General features: G+C 47.4%; 1 protein-coding gene across 2 annotated transcripts in view; it reads left to right on the top strand.

Moving 5' to 3' along the window:
• LOC141097643 (uncharacterized) overlaps positions 1 to 20060 on the top strand; it is a 105715-nt gene that overhangs the window by 32632 nt on the left and 53023 nt on the right. For both annotated transcript variants that reach the window (XM_073584978.1, XM_073584979.1), the window contains exons 10-12: positions 16516 to 16642; positions 17436 to 17635; positions 18812 to 19024. In XM_073584978.1, the coding sequence (XP_073441079.1) occupies positions 16516 to 16642; positions 17436 to 17635; positions 18812 to 19024 (540 nt within the window). The remainder of the gene's footprint in view (positions 1 to 16515; positions 16643 to 17435; positions 17636 to 18811; positions 19025 to 20060) is intronic.

Raw genomic sequence — 20060 nt, forward strand, 5'->3', positions numbered from 1 at the left:
GGCTGTCCCCATATTTTAAGCGAATAAATAGATTAGTTATCTTTTTAAATTTTATGAATAAAGTTTGTATTTTTATGGCAATATGACTTCTTATTTTCTTTATGGGATGATTTGATACTTGGAGTTTGCCAGTAAACTAGGCATTTCGTGAATTTTGATCCACTATAAGTTCATGCTCAAACTGTATAACGCTGCGCTCCATCTGGCTAAACAAGTCTACTTCACCACCCCGATCACATCTCTAGCCAAGAATCCAAAATGACTCTTTGAAGCATTCCACTCCCTCCTGAGCCCTAAAGTACAGACCCTTGTCAGCATCTTAAGCACTGACAATCTGACCACTTATTATCTACAAAAAAATCAATTATATCCGTCAAGACTTTTTTGCACAATCCCCTCAGTGCCTGGATCCCCATTCCCTCCCACACCTTAAGTTCACATTCCATCTTGGAGCCTGTCACAGAAGAAGACTTAACCACACTCCTTGCTGGTTTTCACCCTGCAACCTGCAGCAGTGACCCTATTCCCTCACATCTCCTCTAGTCCCTCTCACCAGCTCACTACCCACCTAACTAAAATATTTAGCCTCTCTCTTACTTTGGGTATGTTTCCTTCTTCATTGAAACATGTCATCATAACCCCTTTACTTAAAAAGCCATCCCTGGACCAGAACTGCGCTGCAAACTTCAGACCGGACTCTCATCTTCTTTTCATCTGTAAACTTTTGGAATGCTTGGTCCACTCCCCTTTCTTCCTCTACTTCTCAGATAATTCTCTTCTCGAACCTTTACAATCTTGTTTCTGCTCTTCACACTCTACTGTATCTGCCCTTACTAAAGTTTCTACGACCTAAGAACAGAAAAAATCCAGAGGTCACTGCTCCCTTCTGATTCTCCTGAATCTCTATGCCACATTTGACACTGTGGTGGATCACCATCTCCTTCTCACTATGCTACATTATATCGTCCTCAGGGACACCCTTTTCTCCCAGTAATTCTCCTTCTATCTCTCTGTCCGCTCATTCACTGTATCTTTTGCCGGCTCTTCTTCCTCTAATCTTCCCCTTACTGTTGGGGTTCCTCAAGGCTCAGTCCCAGGCCCCATCCCCTTCTCCTTATATACCGCCCCTATTGGTCAAACCATCAGTAGATTTGGTTTCCAGCATCATCTCTATGCTGATGCCACCCAATTATACACCTCTTCACCTGATATCTCTCCCACTTTAATACAAAATGCCAGGGATTGTCAGTTTGCTGTTGCTAACTTCATCTCCTCCCTCTATCTGAAACTGAATTTCTCCAAAACAGACCCGGCTTTGCAGTTTCATTTGGTGGTGCAACCATAACCCCCAAGCAGCAAGCTCGCTGACTTGGAGTCATATTTCACACAGAACTTTCCTTTATTCCCCATATCCAATCGCTCACTCGCGTACGTTAAAAACATCTCCAGAATCTGTCATTTTCTCACATTTGAAACTGCAAAAACTCTTACTCTGTGTGCACCCAATGCATTTTTGCAGCAGTTTTTCCATGCGAAAATGGGCCAAAAACGCTAGGGAATCCTTATTCTGGCTAATTCAATGAGAATCCTGAAGTGTTTTGCACTTTATCAGTAATTTTCCTTTGAGTATTTGCTGTGCGTTATTTTTTTGCAGCATGTCAATTCTTTGTGTGGATTTTTAGCATTTTTTACCCATTGACTTCAATTGAGTCACAAAAATCTGCAGCAAAAACGCAATGTTTTTGATAAAAACAATAAAAATGTTGTGCAGATTTGCTGCTGGTTTGCCGAGTTTTTAAAGACTTCTTATGGTGTTTCCCACACTGTCATCTGTGTGACAGCATAAGAAACACTGTCGCAGCGGTTCTGATCAACAGTAACATTACCGCCGGTAACTTTTACCGCCGTCAGGGCACTGCACTTCATGCTGTCAGATAAATCAACACAATGTCCTGAATAAGGAAATCATACAATATGTAACAACAAACCCATATATAAATGGATATGGGGAAAAACGAAGAGATCCAAAAATTTATATTAAAAAGTTATTTTTATTAAAAAAAATAATTAAGACAATACACAATAAAAAAACAGAATAGCCGTAGGGGATGCTGAGCAAAAACAGGGGACAGAAATAACAATGAGAAGTTTTTTTTTGAGGGATAGTGATGAGGATCAAAAGAAGATATGTATTCATGCAGTGATTCCCTACCATGCAATTTAAACCCCAATGTCTAAATCACCACCCTATTGGGGCTATAATGTAACTCAGGTGTAAACACTGTGACCTAATCAATGTCCTGAATATATGCTGACAAAAAAAACTTCTTAGGTGCGGTATAAGATTATTACCTGAGAATGAAAACTGCCACAGGAGATGCCCAGGCGTTCCCTCACCCAACGCATGTTTCGCCGCCAGCTTCTTCCACGGGATTTTCCTCATTATCTCTAAAAAAAACAACCCCTCATTTTTATTTCTTCCCCCTACGGCAATTCTGCTTTTTTATCTTGTATGGTTTGAATTATTTTTTGAATAAAAATAACTTTTTAATATAAATTTTTGGATCTATTTGTTTTTCCCCATATCTATTTATACAGTATATGGGATTGTTGTTACATCATGTTGTCAGATGTCAGTGTGACCCCGCAGAGATACTGTGACCCGCAGTAAAAAGCTTACCGCAGGTCAACAGGCATTAGCTGATGAGAGACTACTACTCCCATCAGGATACATCAGCTGTCACTGATAACAGTGATAGCAGGCATCGCTAATGGGAAAAGTAGTCTTTTGTCATCGGAGCCTGTGCTCAAACTTAAAAAAATAAAATAAAAAATAAAACATGTAAAATAAATACATGTTCAAATAAAAATAAAACACACATTATGCTCACCTAACACCAGATCCCTGATGCCCTTGTCTCCTATGAAAAATAATAAATAACCATACAGTCATGGCCAAAAGTTTTGAGAATGACACAAATATTAATTTTTACAAAGTCTACTGCTTCATTTTTTCTAATGGCAATTTGCATATACTCCAGAATGTTATAAAGAGTGATCAGCTTAACAGCAATTGCTTGCAAAGTCAATATTTGCCTAGAAAATGAACTTTATCCCCCAAAACACATTTCAACATCATTGCAGCCCTGCCTTAAAAGGACCAGCTAACATTGTTTCAGTGATTGCTCCATTAACACAGGTGAGGGTGTTGATGAGGACAGGGCTGGAGATCAATCTGTCATGATTAAGTAAGAATGACACCACTGGACACTTTAAAAGGAGGCTGGTGCTTGGCATCATTGTTTCTCTTCTGTTAACCATGGTTATCTCTAAAGAAACACATGCAGTCATCATTGCACTGCACAAAAATGGGCTAACAGGGAAGAGTATCGCAGCTAGAAAGATTGCACCTCAGTCAACAATCTATCGCATCATCAAGAACTTCAAGGAGAGAGGTTCCCTTGTTGCCAAAAAGGCTCCAGGGCGCCCAAGAAAGACCATCAAGCGCCAGGACCGTCTCTTAAAAGTGTTTCAGCTGCGGGATGGGCTACCAGCAGTGCAGAGCTTGCTCAGGAATGGCAGCAGGCAGGTGTGAGTACATCTGCACGCACTGTGAGGCGGAGACTCTTGGAGCAAGGCCTGGTCTCAAGGAGGGCAGCAAAGAAGCCACTTCTCTCCAGGAAAAACATCATGGGCAGACTGATATTCTGCAAGAGGTACAGGGAGTGGACTGCTGAGGACTGGGGTAAAGTCATTTTCTCTGATGAATCCCCTTTTCGATTGTTTGGGACATCTGGAAAACGGCTTATTCGGAGAAGACCAGGTGAGCGTTACCACCAGTCTTGTCTCATGCCAACTGTCAAGCATCCTGAAACCATTCATGTGTGGGGTTGCTTCTCAGCCAAGGGAATGGGCTCTCTCTCAGTCTTGCCTAAAACACAGCCATGAATAAAGAATGGTACCAGAATGTCCTCCAAGAGCAACTTCTCCCAACCGTCCAAGAGCAGTTTGGCGATCAACAATTCCTTTTTCAACATGATGGAGCACCTTGCCATAAAGCAAAGGTGATAACTAAATGGCTCAGGGAACAAAGCATAGAGATTTTGGGACCATCGCCTGGAAACTCCCCAGATCTTAATCCCATTGAGAACTTGTGGTTAATCATCAAGAGACGGGTGGACAAACAAAAACCTTCAAATTCAGACAAAATAAAAGCATTGATTTTTGCAAGAATGGACTGCTATCAGTCAGGATTTGATCCAGAAGTTGATTGAAAAAGTTGTTAATGGCTAATAAATTGCTCAGTAGCACAGATGAACCATCAGAGCACGCTAACCTACATGAGTTGATAATTTTACATAGTTATCTAATCTATTCTAGAGCTTTTGTTAAAGTAGTTTTTGAAACGTCAGAATATAATGCTCGGCATTTGCTTACAACTTGCAGGACATATTGCTTTTATTCTTCATCTTTTGTCAGAAGGTCGTTAAAGTCGGTTACTTCCTACCTCTTTTAATTTTTCTTTCCTAACTTTTGGATTTACAACCCTAGCGTGCTCTGATGGTTCATCTGTGCTACTGAGCAATTTATTAGCCATTAACAACTTTTCATTGTCTGTAATGACAAGTTGATTGAGAGCATGCCAGGGAGAATTGCTGAGGTCCTGAAGAAGAAGGGTCAACACTGCAAATATTGACTTGCTGCATTAACTCATTCTAACTGTCAATATAACCTTTTGCTACTCATAATATGATTGCAATTATATTTCTGTATGTGATAAAAACATCTGACAAACACACATAAAAACCAGAGGCCAGCAGATCATATGAAAATATAATATTTATGTCATTCTCAAAACTTTTGGCCATGACTGTATACTCTCCTGTCCGCTGTAGTCCACGTAATCCAGAGTGTCCCATGGCGATCTCAATTGTAGGACAGTCACATCAGAAGATGTGACTGCTCTAACCGGCGATACACTGACAGGAGCGGTGGTGCCTTAAGTGAGATCACCAGGGCTCATCAGCTGATGGACTCCAATGAACTTTCTCACCGCAGCTCAGCGCTACACACTACAGGAGTGATTACCTTCTGTGTTAGTGTGTAGCCGGCAGTCCTTGAGAACATCAGTGACTGCTCTCAAAGTCATCAGGATCGTCATGGGACATTATGTATTATTATCTTCTCAGGGGACAGGTGAGTAATATTTTTTTTATGATTTTAATTCATTTACAGGAGACGTTGTCTTCAGTGGACTGGGCAATGACGTGAGAATGGTTTAAGTTAGATTCAATAAAGGAGTCTGTATTATTATTTAAATTAAAGGACTTTATTTTGGGTGTGTGTGTGTTTTTATCACTGTGGCGTTAGTAAAGGGAGCATCTTATATACACCTCGCCATTACTAACTTGGACCTCATGTAAGCAGCAAATAGAAGGCTGGCACGAACCCCAATACCATTTCCCCATTTGCCACTGCTGCAGTGCAAGTGGGAAGATTGAGGCTAAGTGACAGAATTGGCGCATCTTATGGATGTGCCAGTTCTGTGTCGGCTGAGAGCTGATGTTTTTAGTCTGGGAGGGGGCCAATATCCATGGCCCCTTCCTAGGCTATTAATATTAGCCTGCAGCTGTCTGCTGTTTATTGTGAGATATTTTTTTACACCAGAGTATTTGTTCACGTTTGTTGTACTGTGTTTCAGTCTCTTGGTGGTGTGAACACTGTTTTACCGACTTGTTCACTGTATGTGCATGCTTTTGTATTCCATTACTCTGATGCCGCTGCATCAAAATGAAAAAATAAGGTATTGAACCAAGAAATTACATCACAAAACATTTTTTTTTTAAATATCTTTATTTAGCTCAGAAAAGCATTAATTGCTGTACAAAAACACATGCCAAAAAACACATACAAATATGCACGATTTTGCCACAGCATTTTTGCTGCCAAGAGATGCAGAAACTTTGCAGAAATTTCTGCAAGCAAATACTCAATGTGCACACATACCCTTACTGTTTCTCTTATTCACTCTCATTTGGACTACTGCAACTCTCTTCTGATCGGTCTCCCTCTAACCAAACTCTCTCCATTCCAAACCACCCCGAGTGCAACAGCCAGGGTTGTGTTTCAATCAAGCTGCTTCACCAACGCCTCTACCCTGTGTCAGTCATTGCACTGGGTACCCATTCGCTACAAAATACATTACAAACTCATCTCTGCTCCGCCCTATATCTCCTCCCTCATTTCTGTCTATAAACCTTCCCATGCCCTCTGTTCTGCAACTTATGTAAGACTAACATCCTCCATAAACCAAACCTCGAATCTCCTTCTCCAAGACTTTTCTCATGCTGTGACAGTTTTCTGGAATGCACTACCCTAAAGGATTCAATCGCATGTTTTTAAACGTGCTTTAACAACACATCTGTTTAGGCAAGACTATCATCTGATCTAACTAACCTAACTGTCCCCTATTCCCTCCTAAATGTTAATCATAATCTGCTCCTTCCTATTCATCGGTCTCCTCATTCTCCATGCACCCAATAGCACATGGTAGCTCCCCACTCAGACATATCCTGGCTGATGACCGGATCATGCTGCTTAATATGTAAACTCTTATTCATTATAATGATGGCTGGACTGTACATAACAAGCACATTCTACCTACTGTGTCCCACTATTTCCTTTTAGATTGTAAGCTTGTGAGCAGCAGGACCCGCACTCTTCTTGTAACTGGTGCAATGTGCTACATTGTATTGTTTTTATTGTCTGTACATGTCTCTACTTAACTGTAAAGTGCTGCGAAATATGTTGTTTTGATATAAATATAAATTACTGGTATATATTATTATTATAGCCCATCCCAACCTTGTGCAGGTCTACAGCTCTTTGGTCTTGGCCATGGTGGAGAGGTTGGAGTGTGATTGAGCGTGTGGACAGGTGTCTTTTATACAGGAAATAGGTGAAATTAATACAGGTAATGAGTGCAGCGTAGGAGGTTTCTTAAACAAAAACTAACAGGTCTGTGAGATTCAAAATTCTTGATCAAATACTTATTTTATGCAATAAAATACAGTTTAATTATTTGCAAATCATACAATGTGATTTTCAGTTTTTTATTTTTAGATTCTGTCTCTTACACGCGAAGTGTACCTATGATAAAAATTACAGACCTCTCCATTCTGTGTAGGTGGGAAAAGTTGCAAAATCGGCAGCGTATCAAAATACTTTTTCCCCACTGTAGGTGTTTTATTAAATGCACAGAAAATATGCTTTGCTGACACATGTAACAACAACATCAGATTAAGAATGATCTAAGGGTACCGTTACACCTAGCGATGCACCAGCGATCCCGACTAGCGATATGACGCAGTCAGGATCGTTGGTGCATCGCTAGGTGGTCGCTAGTGAGCTGCCACACAGGCAGATCTCACCAGCGACATCGCTGGGGACGGGGGTCACTACTTACCTGTCAGACGCGGCGATCCTGATGTCCTCCCGCCCGGCTCCACGCGTCGCTCGTCGGCACCACAGGAAGCGCCGCAGGAAGTGACCAACGAGAAACGGTCCAGGTCTTTCTCGCGCGATCAGCGATAATTAGCGGGGGAGCCGGTCGGAGGTAAGTATCACATGCAGCGATATCGCTAGCAATATCCCTGCAATGTCACAAAATCGGTGACTTTACAGCGATATTGCTAGCGATATCGCAGTGTGTAACGGGGGCTTAAAGCCTCTTAATGTATACTTCAATGTGAGTTACTTGAAATCAATCACGTCTGTTGATTAAGCACAATGCATATTGGAAAGTTACAGAGTGTTCATTATACAGTGAATACATTGGATTTACATAAGATTATAATACTGGCTTACATTACATATTTAATTCACCTGTGGGCCAATTCATAATCTGAAATTTAAATCAGACTTTAAGTTGAGCAGAGATACAGGTGGCACAGGTGAGAGGCTGAGATCATCTAGGTGGAGATTATCGCAGATTAGTGTAATAAGCATAAGATCACTATCTGCAGATGATACAATGACTGTCACCGATTATGAAAGGATTAGATACTTACAGTAAATACCAGTGATGCTTCACCATCAGGACTCTCAAGGCATTGTGTAACAACCCTGCTGGCATCACTACATGGCCTCCCATCCCCCGCACACCAACTTACTTTCTCCTTCAAACCATGCTGTGAAATCTGTCTGTTGCCAGCCCTGAGCTCCATGTGCTATGCCTCTTGTTCTCCTGCTTGCTCTCCATGTTTCCTGACTGTGTGTATAGGGGGGGCGGCGCCTGAACTCTCTGGTTCTTATGCAGTCTGGGTGCACCTGGGTAATCTGTCCCTGACCAATCACCTGGAGCCCTTGACTATTTAGTTTCGCCACTCCCACTGAAACATGGCCTGAGCAATGTCTATACTCAGTTAGTATTCCGCTGCTGAGGAAGCCAGGCCCTGTTCTGTCTGTCTCCTTCTTTGGAGGATTACTCTAGTCTTGCTTTGTACCCTGTCTGCCTGCCGGGAGGCTGAATATCCTGGCCCTTGAGTCTTGTTCCCTGTACCTTGTCCATACTCTGTCTGCCTGCCAGGAGGCTGAATATCCTGGTCCTTGTGTCTTTGTCCCTGTGCCTCTGTCTGAACTCAGTCTTACCTCTGTCTGTCAGTCTCCTTGTTTGTGGTTCCTTCCCTGCCGTGTCTTTCCTTGTGTCCTCTTTATCTGTGCATCTGCACGCTCGCAGCTCTGCCTGCACGGCTCCCTAGCCGCTCTGCCTGCACGGCTCCCTAGCCGCTCTGCCTGCACGGCTCCCTAGCCGCTCTGCCTGCACGGCTCCCTAGCCGCTCTGCCTGCACGGCTCCCTAGCCGCTCTGCCTGCACGGCTCCCTAGCCGCTCTGCCTGCACGGCTCCCTAGCCGCTCTGTCTGCACGGCTCCCTAGCCGCTCTGCCTGCACGGCTCCCTAGCCGCTCCGCACTCCTGCGGCTCTGCCTGCTCCGCACTCCTGCGGCTCTGCCTGCTCCGCACTCCTGCGGCTCTGCCTGCTCCGCACTCCTGCGGCTCTGCCTGCTCCGCACTCCTGCGGCTCTGTCTACCTGCACCTCCTGCGGCTCTGTCTACCTGCACCTCCTGTGGCTCTGCCTGCTCCGCACTCCTGCGGCTCTGTCTACCTGCACCTCCTGTGTGAACAGGCCCAAACCTGTTCCTTCATACTCCATTCCTTCCTGCCTATATCCATACCTGCACCTCCTGTGTGAACAGGCCCAAACCTGTTCCTTCATATTCCATTCCTTCCTGCCTAGATCCATCCCTGTACCTCCTGTGTGAACAGGTCCAGATCCTGTTCCAGCATACACCACTCCCTCCTGCCTACACCTGCTGTGTGAACAGGTCCCTACCTGCTCCTTTTCATACCACGCCAATCTGTCCTGTGTCTCCAAGCCGTGCCCGCCTGTCCTGTGTCTCCAAGCCGTGCCCGCCTGTCCTGTGTCTCCAAGCCGTGCCCGCCTGTCCTGTGTCTCCAAGCCGTGCCCGCCTGCCCTGTGTCTCAGCCGTGCCTGTCGTATCCACCTGCCTGCCTGTCTATAGCCTCTGTCAAGGTGTCCTGTTCCCGAGTGGGATCAGCAGCCACAGCCAGACACCACCCTGGAGTGGCACCCGGCAGCTACCTGCCGCACAAGCCTGACCTCACCATCAGAGGCTCCAGTGAAGACCAAGGAAGCTGCCGTAGTTACGCCCCTTCCAGGGTAGTCTGGTTTGTGGCACAGTGGGGCCACAACCCCCCGGCTCGCGCCATTCAGCCAAGGCGCGAGCGTGACAGTTTGCTCAGGCCATGGTCCCCGCTGAGTCCCATGTCCTTTCGCCCTCGGAGCAAGATGAACTTTTTTGCCAGTATGGGCAACCAAATAAATTTACCCGGTCTGAAGCCCAATCCTTCACTGCTCCACCCACTATTGTGGTCTCCAATAGACTGTTTGCTCAACTAGAGGCTGGCATACCTAAAGTTGAACCTCCCTCGGACCCGCCAAAATATGATGGGAACCCCAAGCACTGTCGTGCCTTTATGGAGCAGTGCCTACGCTATTTTCAATGGCATGCTCCCTACTTCGCCAGCGATCGGGTAAAGGTAGGATTACTAATGTCCTACCTAACAGGAGATGCGTTGCAGTGGCTCAACCCCCTTTGGGAAGCAGGGGATCCCATCACCTCGAGCTTACCGGCCTTCCTGGTGGCCTTCTGCAAAGCCTTTGACAAGCCTGGTACAGTGTCTCCTGAAAAGTCTTCCCCCTCCTAGCTTCCAGGAACGGATCAGACGAAAGAGACCTGTGGCCAATTCATCTTCTCCGTCTGTGACCGTCCATGACCCATCTGTTCCTCAGCCTGCCAAAGCAGCCCCCCATGCAAGATCCAAGAGGTCTAAGAAAAAGGGGCTGGCTAGGTTGTCGCCAGAGGCCAGTCCTGAGAAGGAACATCCTGATGGTCTCAGCCCTGTGAAGCCAAAGCTCCAGAACCTTGGGCCAGTAGGAGAGACTGCCCTTGGTGAGAGTACCTCCTCGCTACTAAAGTCTGTGACTGTTCCGGTGACTTGTGGGAGTTTCGGCCGTGCAGATGTATGCAAGCTACAAGCCAGATAAAGTCTGTGCATGGTTCCTGCTCCACCGCTCCAGAATCCATGCAGGGGGTTTGGTGATGGCCAAGCCCTACTTGTGAACAGTCCAGCATTGAGGGGTCAACTACAGCTCCTAATCGGAGCATTATACACAGAGACATTTGTCTTCCACCTGCTGACCAACTTGCCCACCGGTCGTTTTGAGCCGGGCACTCTATTGCCCCTTCCGGTCCAAAGACCCAGCATGGTGCTGTATTTGGATCTGCCTAGCCAACAGAGGTGTCTAGTTCCATTACTGCAAGGTCAGTCTTCTGTATCGTCTCCTTCTCCACCTGATCTGCTGGCTATCAAGCCATGGTGTACTGACGTCACTGAAGAAAAGAAAACAGTGGCGCCCTCTCCGTACACCTCCGGTGACCATACCAGTGACCAGTCCTCAGGAACATCCCTGACACTTGATAGTCTTCCCCAGGATAATGGGCTGAAGACTGATCCTGAGTGGATGCCCTCGGCTCCTCTATGGTCTGTGGGTGAAGGTCCCAGGATTAAGCAGTACTCGTTCGCCTACTTGAAAGAAGTGGTCCAGTCTGTTCCGGGTAACAGGCGGAGGTGGCTCCCCGTATGTATGCCTCCAACTTCCATGTGGCAGGTGGATGAAGAGGTGAGAACAGTGGCCTATGCATCTCTGTTTTTTACCCGTCTGGAGGAGGAGGTCCAATTTTCTTGGGATATCGGGCTGAAGTTGGACTCGGTAAAGGTCTCTTCGGTTTCCAGCTGGCCAGCTGATGTAGGGGTCAAGTCTGAGGCTTCCAGGTCCCTGCTTTCTTCCACTCTGGAGGAAGAGATCCAAGTCCTTATACCTTCGGTGTTGGAGGCTGTTGGGCACCAAGAAACTTGGCACTCGGTGATTCCGGATGGCACACCTACTTCGTCTCACCAGAAGGATGCCCTGTCAGCCTGGACTGTATGTGGTTCCATACTCCTTCTTCAGGTCATTCTGGCAGGCTTGCGGAAGAGGGGCCGTAAAGGGGGGGGTACTGTAACAACCCTGCTGGCATCACTACATGGCCTCCCATCCCCCGCACACCAACTTACTTTCTCCTTCAAACCATGCTGTGAAATCTGTCTGTTGCCAGCCCTGAGCTCCATGTGCTATGCCTCTTGTTTTCCTGCTTGCTCTCCATGTTTCCTGAGTGTGTGTATAGGGGGGCGGCGCCTGAACTCTCTGGTTCTTATGCAGTCTGGGTGCACCTGGGTAATCTGTCCCTGACCAACCACCTGGAGCCCTTGACTATTTAGTTTCGCCACTCCCACTGAAACATGGCCTGAGCAATGTCTATACTCAGTTAGTATTCCGCTGCTGAGGAAGCCAGGCCCTGTTCTGTCTGTCTCCTTCTTTGGAGGATTACTCTAGTCTTGCTTTGTACCCTGTCTGCCTGCCGGGAGGCTGAATATCCTGGCCCTTGAGTCTTGTTCCCTGTACCTTGTCCATACTCTGTCTGCCTGCCAGGAGGCTGAATATCCTGGTCCTTGTGTCTTTGTCCCTGTGCCTCTGTCTGAACTCAGTCTTACCTCTGTCTGTCAGTCTCCTTGTTTGTGGTTCCTTCCCTGCCGTGTCTTTCCTTGTGTCCTCTTTATCTGTGCATCTGCACGCTCGCAGCTCTGTCTGCACGGCTCCCTAGCCGCTCTGCCTGCACGGCTCCCTAGCCGCTCTGCCTGCACGGCTCCCTAGCCGCTCTGCCTGCACGGCTCCCTAGCCGCTCTGCCTGCACGGCTCCCTAGCCGCTCTGCCTGCACGGCTCCCTAGCCGCTCTGCCTGCACGGCTCCCTAGCCGCTCTGCCTGCACGGCTCCCTAGCCGCTCTGCCTGTACGGCTCCCTAGCCGCTCTGCCAGCACGGCTCCCTAGCCGCTCTGCCAGCACGGCTCCCTAGCCGCTCTGCCTGCACGGCTCCCTAGCCGCTCTGCCTGCACGGCTCCCTAGCCGCTCTGCCTGCACGGCTCCCTAGCCGCTCTGTCTGCACGGCTCCCTAGCCGCTCTGTCTGCACGGCTCCCTAGCCGCTCTGTCTGCACGGCTCCCTAGCCGCTCTGTCTGCACGGCTCCCTAGCCGCTCTGTCTGCACGGCTCCCTAGCCGCTCTGTCTGCACGGCTCCCTAGCCGCTCTGTCTGCACGGCTCCCTAGCCGCTCTGTCTGCACGGCTCCCTAGCCGCTCTGTCTGCACGGCTCCCTAGCCGCTCTGTCTGCACGGCTCCCTAGCCGCTCTGTCTGCACGGCTCCCTAGCCGCTCTGTCTGCACGGCTCCCTAGCCGCTCTGTCTGCACGGCTCCCTAGCCGCTCTGTCTGCACGGCTCCCTAGCCGCTCTGTCTGCACGGCTCCCTAGCCGCTCTGTCTGCACGGCTCCCTAGCCGCTCTGTCTGCACGGCTCCCTAGCCGCTCTGTCTGCACGGCTCCCTAGCCGCTCTGTCTGCACGGCTCCCTAGCCGCTCTGTCTGCACGGCTCCCTAGCCGCTCTGTCTGCACGGCTCCCTAGCCGCTCTGTCTGCACGGCTCTGCCTGCTCTGCACTCCTGCGGCTCTGCCTGCTCTGCACTCCTGCGGCTCTGCCTGCTCTGCACTCCTGCGGCTCTGCCTGCTCTGCACTCCTGCGGCTCTGCCTGCTCTGCACTCCTGCGGCTCTGCCTGCTCTGCACTCCTGCGGCTCTGCCTGCTCTGCACTCCTGCGGCTCTGCCTGCTCTGCACTCCTGCGGCTCTGCCTGCTCCGCACTCCTGCGGCTCTGTCTACCTGCACCTCCTGTGGCTCTGTCTACCTGCACCTCCTGTGTGAACAGGCCCAAACCTGTTCCTTCATACTCCATTCCTTCCTGCCTAGATCCATCCCTGTACCTCCTGTGTGAACAGGTCCAGATCCTGTTCCAGCATACACCACTCCCTCCTGCCTACACCTGCTGTGTGAACAGGTCCCTACCTGCTCCTTTTCATACCACGCCAATCTGTCCTGTGTCTCCAAGCCGTGTCCGCCTGTCCTGTGTCTCCAAGCCGTGCCCACCTGTCCTGTGTCTCCAAGCCGTGCCCGCCTGTCCTGTGTCTCCAAGCCGTGCCCGCCTGCCCTGTGTCTCAGCCGTGCCTGTCGTATCCACCTGCCTGCCTGTCTATAGCCTCTGTCAAGGTGTCCTGTTCCCGAGTGGGATCAGCAGCCACAGCCAGACACCACCCTGGAGTGGCACCCGGCAGCTACCTGCCGCACAAGCCTGACCTCACCATCAGAGGCTCCAGTGAAGACCAAGGAAGCTGCCGTAGTTACGCCCCTTCCAGGGTAGTCTGGTTTGTGGCACAGTGGGGCCACAACCCCCCGGCTCGCGCCATTCAGCCAAGGCGCGAGCGTGACACATTGCTTTGCTGCAAGATGTGACTATTGTCGTTTATATCTTTAAAGGGGTTTTCCAGACTAATCTAGTTGTCACCTTTTCAATGGTTAGGTGATAATTATTAGATTGGTGTGGGTGCAGTGAGAACTCCAGAATGGAGCAATTGTGTACCCAGTTCTCACATGGTGCAGCAGGCTGCAGACAGGAATAGCTGCATGGTGCAGCAGGCTGCAATGTGTCCAGCAGCTTCATCCATGTTACACTCAGTTACACATGGGTGTCTGTTATTCTTTCCCAGCTGCAGCGCTGTGTCAGGAGGAGGTGAGTTGTGCATATACAGTCAAGACTATGACACTGAAGATCCAAAGATAGCAGATCACAGTGTCATGAATTACACTTGATCGGAGCAGGGGGACATGTGCGCAACCTCGTCATGCTATTCATCTGCTTTTGTCCCTGGTCGTGCAACAAGTAGATAATGGGTGACACAGGTGTTTCTCTTCTGTTAACCATGGTTATCTCTAAAGAAACACGTGCAGTCATCATTGCACTGCACAAAAATGGGCTAACAGGGAAGAGTATCGCAGCTAGAAAGATTGCACCTCAGTCAACAATCTATCGCATCATCAAGAACTTCAAGGAGAAAGACCATCAAGCTCCAGGACCGTCTCTTAAAAGTGTTTCAGCTGCGGGATGGGCTATCAGCAGTGCAGAGCTTGCTCAGGAATGGCAGCAGGCAGGTGTGAGTGCATCTGCACACACTGTGAGGCGGAGACTCTTGGAGCAAGGCCTGGTCTCAAGGAGGGCAGCAAAGAAGCCACTTCTCTCCAGGAAAAACATCATGGGCAGACTGATATTCTGCAAGAGGTACAGGGAGTGGACTGCTGAGGACTGGGGTAAAGTCATTTTCTCTGATGAATCCCCTTTTCGATTGTTTGGGACATCTGGAAAACGGCTTATTCGGAGAAGACCAGGTGAGCGCTACCACCAGTCTTGTCTCATGCCAACTGTCAAGCATCCTGAAACCATTCATGTGTGGGGTTGCTTCTCAGCCAAGGGAATGGGCTCTCTCTCAGTCTTCCCTAAAAACACAGCCATGAATAAAGAATGGTACCAGAATGTCCTCCAAGAGCAACTTCTCCCAACCGTCCAAGAGCAGTTTGGCGATCAACAATGCCTTTTTCAACATGATGGAGCACCTTGCCATAAAGCAAAGGTGATAACTAAATGGCTCAGGGAACAAAGCATAGAGATTTTGGGACCATCGCCTGGAAGCTCTCCAGATCTTAATCCCATTGAGAACTTGTGGTCAATCATCAAGAGACGGGTGGACAAACAAAAACCTTCAAATTCAGACAAAATAAAAGCATTGATTTTGCAAGAATGGACTGCTATCAGTCAGGATTTGATCCAGAAGTTGATTGAAAAAGTTGTTAATGGCTAATAAATTGCTCAGTAGCACAGATGAACCATCAGAGCACGCTAACCTACATGAGTTGATAATTTTACATAGTTATCTAATCTATTCTAGAGCTTTTGTTAAAGTAGTTTTTGAAACGTCAGAATATAATGCTCGGCATTTGCTTACAACTTGCAGGACATATTGCTTTTGTTCTTCATCTTTTGTCAGAAGGTCGTTAAAGTCGGTTACTTCCTACCTCTTTTAATTTTTCTTTCCTAACTTTTGGATTTACAACCCTAGCGTGCTCTGATGGTTCATCTGTGCTACTGAGCAATTTATTAGCCATTACCAACTTTTCATTGTCTGTAATGGTGGGATCAAAAAACGATAATCCCACCAACTCTGCATTCAAATACCACAAATGGTTCGAAAATTTGGTCAGGGCTATTTCTGCAATGTTGTTGTCACATTCTTTATAGTCTAACAGACTATACAAAATACCTAAATCTTAAAATACCTCAATTTGGATTTTTTCAAACTTTGAGCGACGAGCGGCACGGGTTAACGTCGTTTGATCGAGCTCAAATTTTGGCTATCTCAATATCTGGAAAGGGGAATCGTTTTGTGGGGTCCAGACGGACAAAATTCCGACATCGATTTTTTTTGCGGTCACCCTAGTGCACACCTTACATGCTATTAAAAATAATAGAAAGAGATTGCGCTCACCTTCCCCAGGACCAGCAGTTCTGTCGATGTAGAAAGCATAAGCCGTTGGGCCCACAGATTGGCTGCAGTGCTGTAGATGTGATGTCACCGCTGCAGCCAGTAAACCATCACCAGAACAGCGGTAGAGAGGCAGCGCCAGACCCGGGGAGGGTACGTGCCGGACAATGCTTTCATTTCTATCACAAGCAGACTAATGGCGTAAATAGTGCTGAAAGAGGAAGACCTCTTTGATAGAAAATCTGTCAAGTTATTTAATTATTGTAGAAAAGTCAATTACATTGGTGATCATTAAAGGAGGAGTTGATCTGGCGTTCTGTGATCTAGGAAAGATGTGACAACCCTGATGTAAGCAATGGAGATTTTATCTTCAAGGTAATTGAGAATGAACTTGAGCTAATGAGTGATTTTATTGTGCCAGGTTCTGTCCGCGAATCTCTCTGCAGAGCGGGATCATACTGCACTTCACGTACAGGATTCCCCCCTCCATGTCCTGGTGGGTTCTTCTGTCCGGAGGGATCTACTACCTATAACAGCAGTGCACAGCTGTGAGTATGTGTGGCTGCAGATCTGGTGGGGGATTCATGATCACATCTAGTATTAATGTAGCATGTCCTGCGACTGCCAGGTATGATAATGTAGTTATGATCCTCTATGGATTTTTTCTTGTATTTTGGACAGATCTACAACGTATAAGTCCCTGCCCTGTGATATGCCAGAAGTCTGTACTGGGCACATATGAGATAGAATGACTTATTTTCCCGGATGCAAGCATCTAATAGTGTCCTCATAGTTAAGGGTTGTCTGTTGCGGCTCGCTGTCACATTGGTAGATGAGTGGTGTCTATTATGCTACGTCTACACACACCTGCCAGGGGGCAGTATTGTTCATCTCTATTGTTCATTAACGGTTTGAGTGGTGAGGGACCCCCTAAGTGCAACATCATTTCATCAGCCAGAGAGGCAAGCGGCCCTGCAGGACAACACATCTGGGCTTTGCATGGACAGATCATTGAATACAATGGCTCCATCTACTGCAGTGCTCGACAACTTTTGTCACGCTCAGTTTTATGAAACTATAACTCCCAGCGTTCCCTGACAGCTACAGTCTGTTAGACAGCTATCAGTGCATGATGGGAGTTGTCGTTTCAAAGCAGCTATAGCGACGGAGGTTGATGGTACATGATTAATAAGATCAGCTAAATAAAGGCATCTCCCCAATAGGACCTTTAAAATGTGCTAATCAGTCCCATCAAATATATACCTCATTACTAGCAGCTAAAATAACCACAATTCTTGCTCACCACCTACTGGCCTTTGTTTGTGTCATTGTTCCTTCCAGCTGCACGTTCCCTTATTACTGCCCTCCTGGTAGTGTGCTCATGATGTCCTGCCCAGGAGGGAGTACAGCTGTTCATGGGAGCACAGTGCGGGATTCTGCGGAATCTTCATGTCATAAATGTGGTCCAGGGACGTTCCGCAGTGCCAGCGCCTCAGATGCCACCTGTCAGCCTTGTCCAGCCGGATACAGTTGCCCACAAGGTAATTCACAAGCCTATGCTGCAGCGGGGATGCTCCTGGGGGGCTACTGATAACAGGACCTCTCGTGCAGTTTTATCAATAATACTTCAGTCTGAGGGCAGCCTGTGGTTTACTTTTAATTGCTGTCTATCCTGTGGAATACAAAATACAGCTTTGGATGTGACTAGAGTAAAAGCTATGATGTAATTTTTGCTAAATGCACAATAATTAATGCAAACTAAGTGTACTGTAACATGACTTCCAAAAATGCAGCTACACCCTAACATCAGCTGTTCTATATGTGCCTTGCTGTAAAAAAAAAATTAGGACATGCATGGACGGATCGTTCTCCGGACTAATGTACTATGATGATATGGAGGATGTCATGTCCGCCCATGTGCTAATCCTGTATGGTCAGTCCTGTGTCAGTCCTCTGCTGCTGCTTTGCCTGTTGTTTTCCATGGCATTAACTCTGCCCTTGGTGACTGACTCTGCGAGTGCTGAATCTACGCCCCTATATACCAGGTTTCTCAGATATAGACATTTATAGAGCAATGGAAACATTCCTGAATATACCATAAAGATAGATTTCACTTAAAAGAAAGTTTATATGTATAAAGATAAAAAGTTATGAGCGTTTCCATCATAACGTCATTTATTTTAGACTTCAAGCTGAGTTTATAGAATACATACATAAGGCCACTGACTGTGCGGGTTCATGGGTATATATATGGTTCAAAAGGTTCAAGCAGGTACCATAGTCATTTGCACACAGTCTTGAAGGATCTCCGCAGGAGGTTGTGCCAAACATCATGGAGAACTGTTCCCAGATCTTCTGTGTATGAGGCTTGTGTGGATCCTTCTGTCTCTTCATGTGATCCCAGATAGACTGGATGACTTGAGATCAGGGCTTTGTGGGGCCGGATCATCACCCACAGGACTCATTGTTATTAATGACATCGGCTGGATCTTGGGGATCATTGTCCAGCTGCAGAATAAGTTTGCCTTTAAGAATGATCTTCCTTTATCTTCTTCATAAACATTCCCCTCAGTAGTATGTTCACACGGTTCGTATGCAGAAGGGCCGCTATGTACTCTGATCTTGCAGAACACATAACGTTTAGGAAACCTTTAACCTGATTCATAAATGTCTGCTTGGCATCTAATTCCTCATGCACTCTGTCCCCTTTGCTATAGGTGTGGAGAACTACAAGTCCTTTCCCTGCCCCGCTGGCCATTACTGCCCATCCAGTGCCACAGCGCCGCTCCCTTGTCCATTTGGTACTTATGGTAACAGCACTCAAGGAAGACAATTAGGGGACTGCCATCCTTGCCCAGCGGGCACGTACAACCACCTCTCTGCCCAGGTATCGTGCTTTCTGTGCGGAAGCTCATCCTATTCCCAGCCAGGTGAGTTGGATCATACCTGTGGCCTAAAGAGGAATCACCCTTTGTGACTAGCTGTAGCCTGTAGGCCTTACAAGATTGCCATCCGCCAGGTGTTCATACTAGTGTGTGTCCTCTCTGGCGAGCAGAGGAAGAGTCTGAGTGGCCGATGACCTTCACTGATGACCACATGCCCTAATTAGTCAACAGTTCAAGGGTTTTCAGTTTTTTTTTGTTATTCCATAGACTTGCCCATTGTAAAAATCATGAAATCTGCATTAATCATCCTCCGCTGCTCCAGAGCTGCCCCTTCACCTCTGCCTTTGTTGACAAGCTGCCATGGTAATGTAACAACTCTAGCTCTTGACCTCTGCAGCCAATCACTGGGCTCAGCAGTCTTGTTCTGAATGCATCATCACCACTGCTGATCCCAGTGATTGGCTGCAGTAGTCACAAGCCTTGTGTCACCACCGCAACCTCACGGCAAACATTTCTTTGCAGCGCTGGAGTTGGGGTCAGTTAGTGAAACTTATTTTATTATTTCTACACAGGGTGAGCCTGGATAATAAAAAAAAAAAACAATTCTGGAAAACCCCTTTAAGTCCTGATTATAGGTAATGGCAGATAAGGCATATACAATGAATGTAAATCATATACCTTTGCATAAGTTTGATGCCAGCACCTTCCTGGATGTACCATCGTATTCTGATGTCATAGTCTGGCATTTCTGCCATGAGTGAATCCGTGGCTGTGATGGGCATCCTATGGAGTTTAAAGGGAATCTGTCACCTACTTTTGGCGGGCGATGAAAACGAGGTCGGTCCGGTCCGATGGGCGGTGTTCCCGATGTTTGCCGCCTCCCCATCCTTGGCCGCTGTCTGCAGTTTTTTGAGGAATAGGAGTAGGTGTCCGCCATTTTTTGCGCATGCGCTAAGCATTCTTGGCTCGCGCACGCGCAGTATGCTTTGCCCAACTGCGGTCAAAGCCGAAAAGCCTGACTGCGCATGCGCCGGTTAACTAAGCCCCGGAAGTATTTTGCTGTCTTCCGGGGCTTAGTTAA

This window comes from Dendrobates tinctorius, unplaced genomic scaffold, assembly GCF_039654945.1.
Source record: "Dendrobates tinctorius isolate UK_male_01 unplaced genomic scaffold, ASM3965494v1 ptg000086l, whole genome shotgun sequence".
In the NCBI taxonomy this organism is placed as follows: domain Eukaryota; kingdom Metazoa; phylum Chordata; class Amphibia; order Anura; family Dendrobatidae; genus Dendrobates; species Dendrobates tinctorius.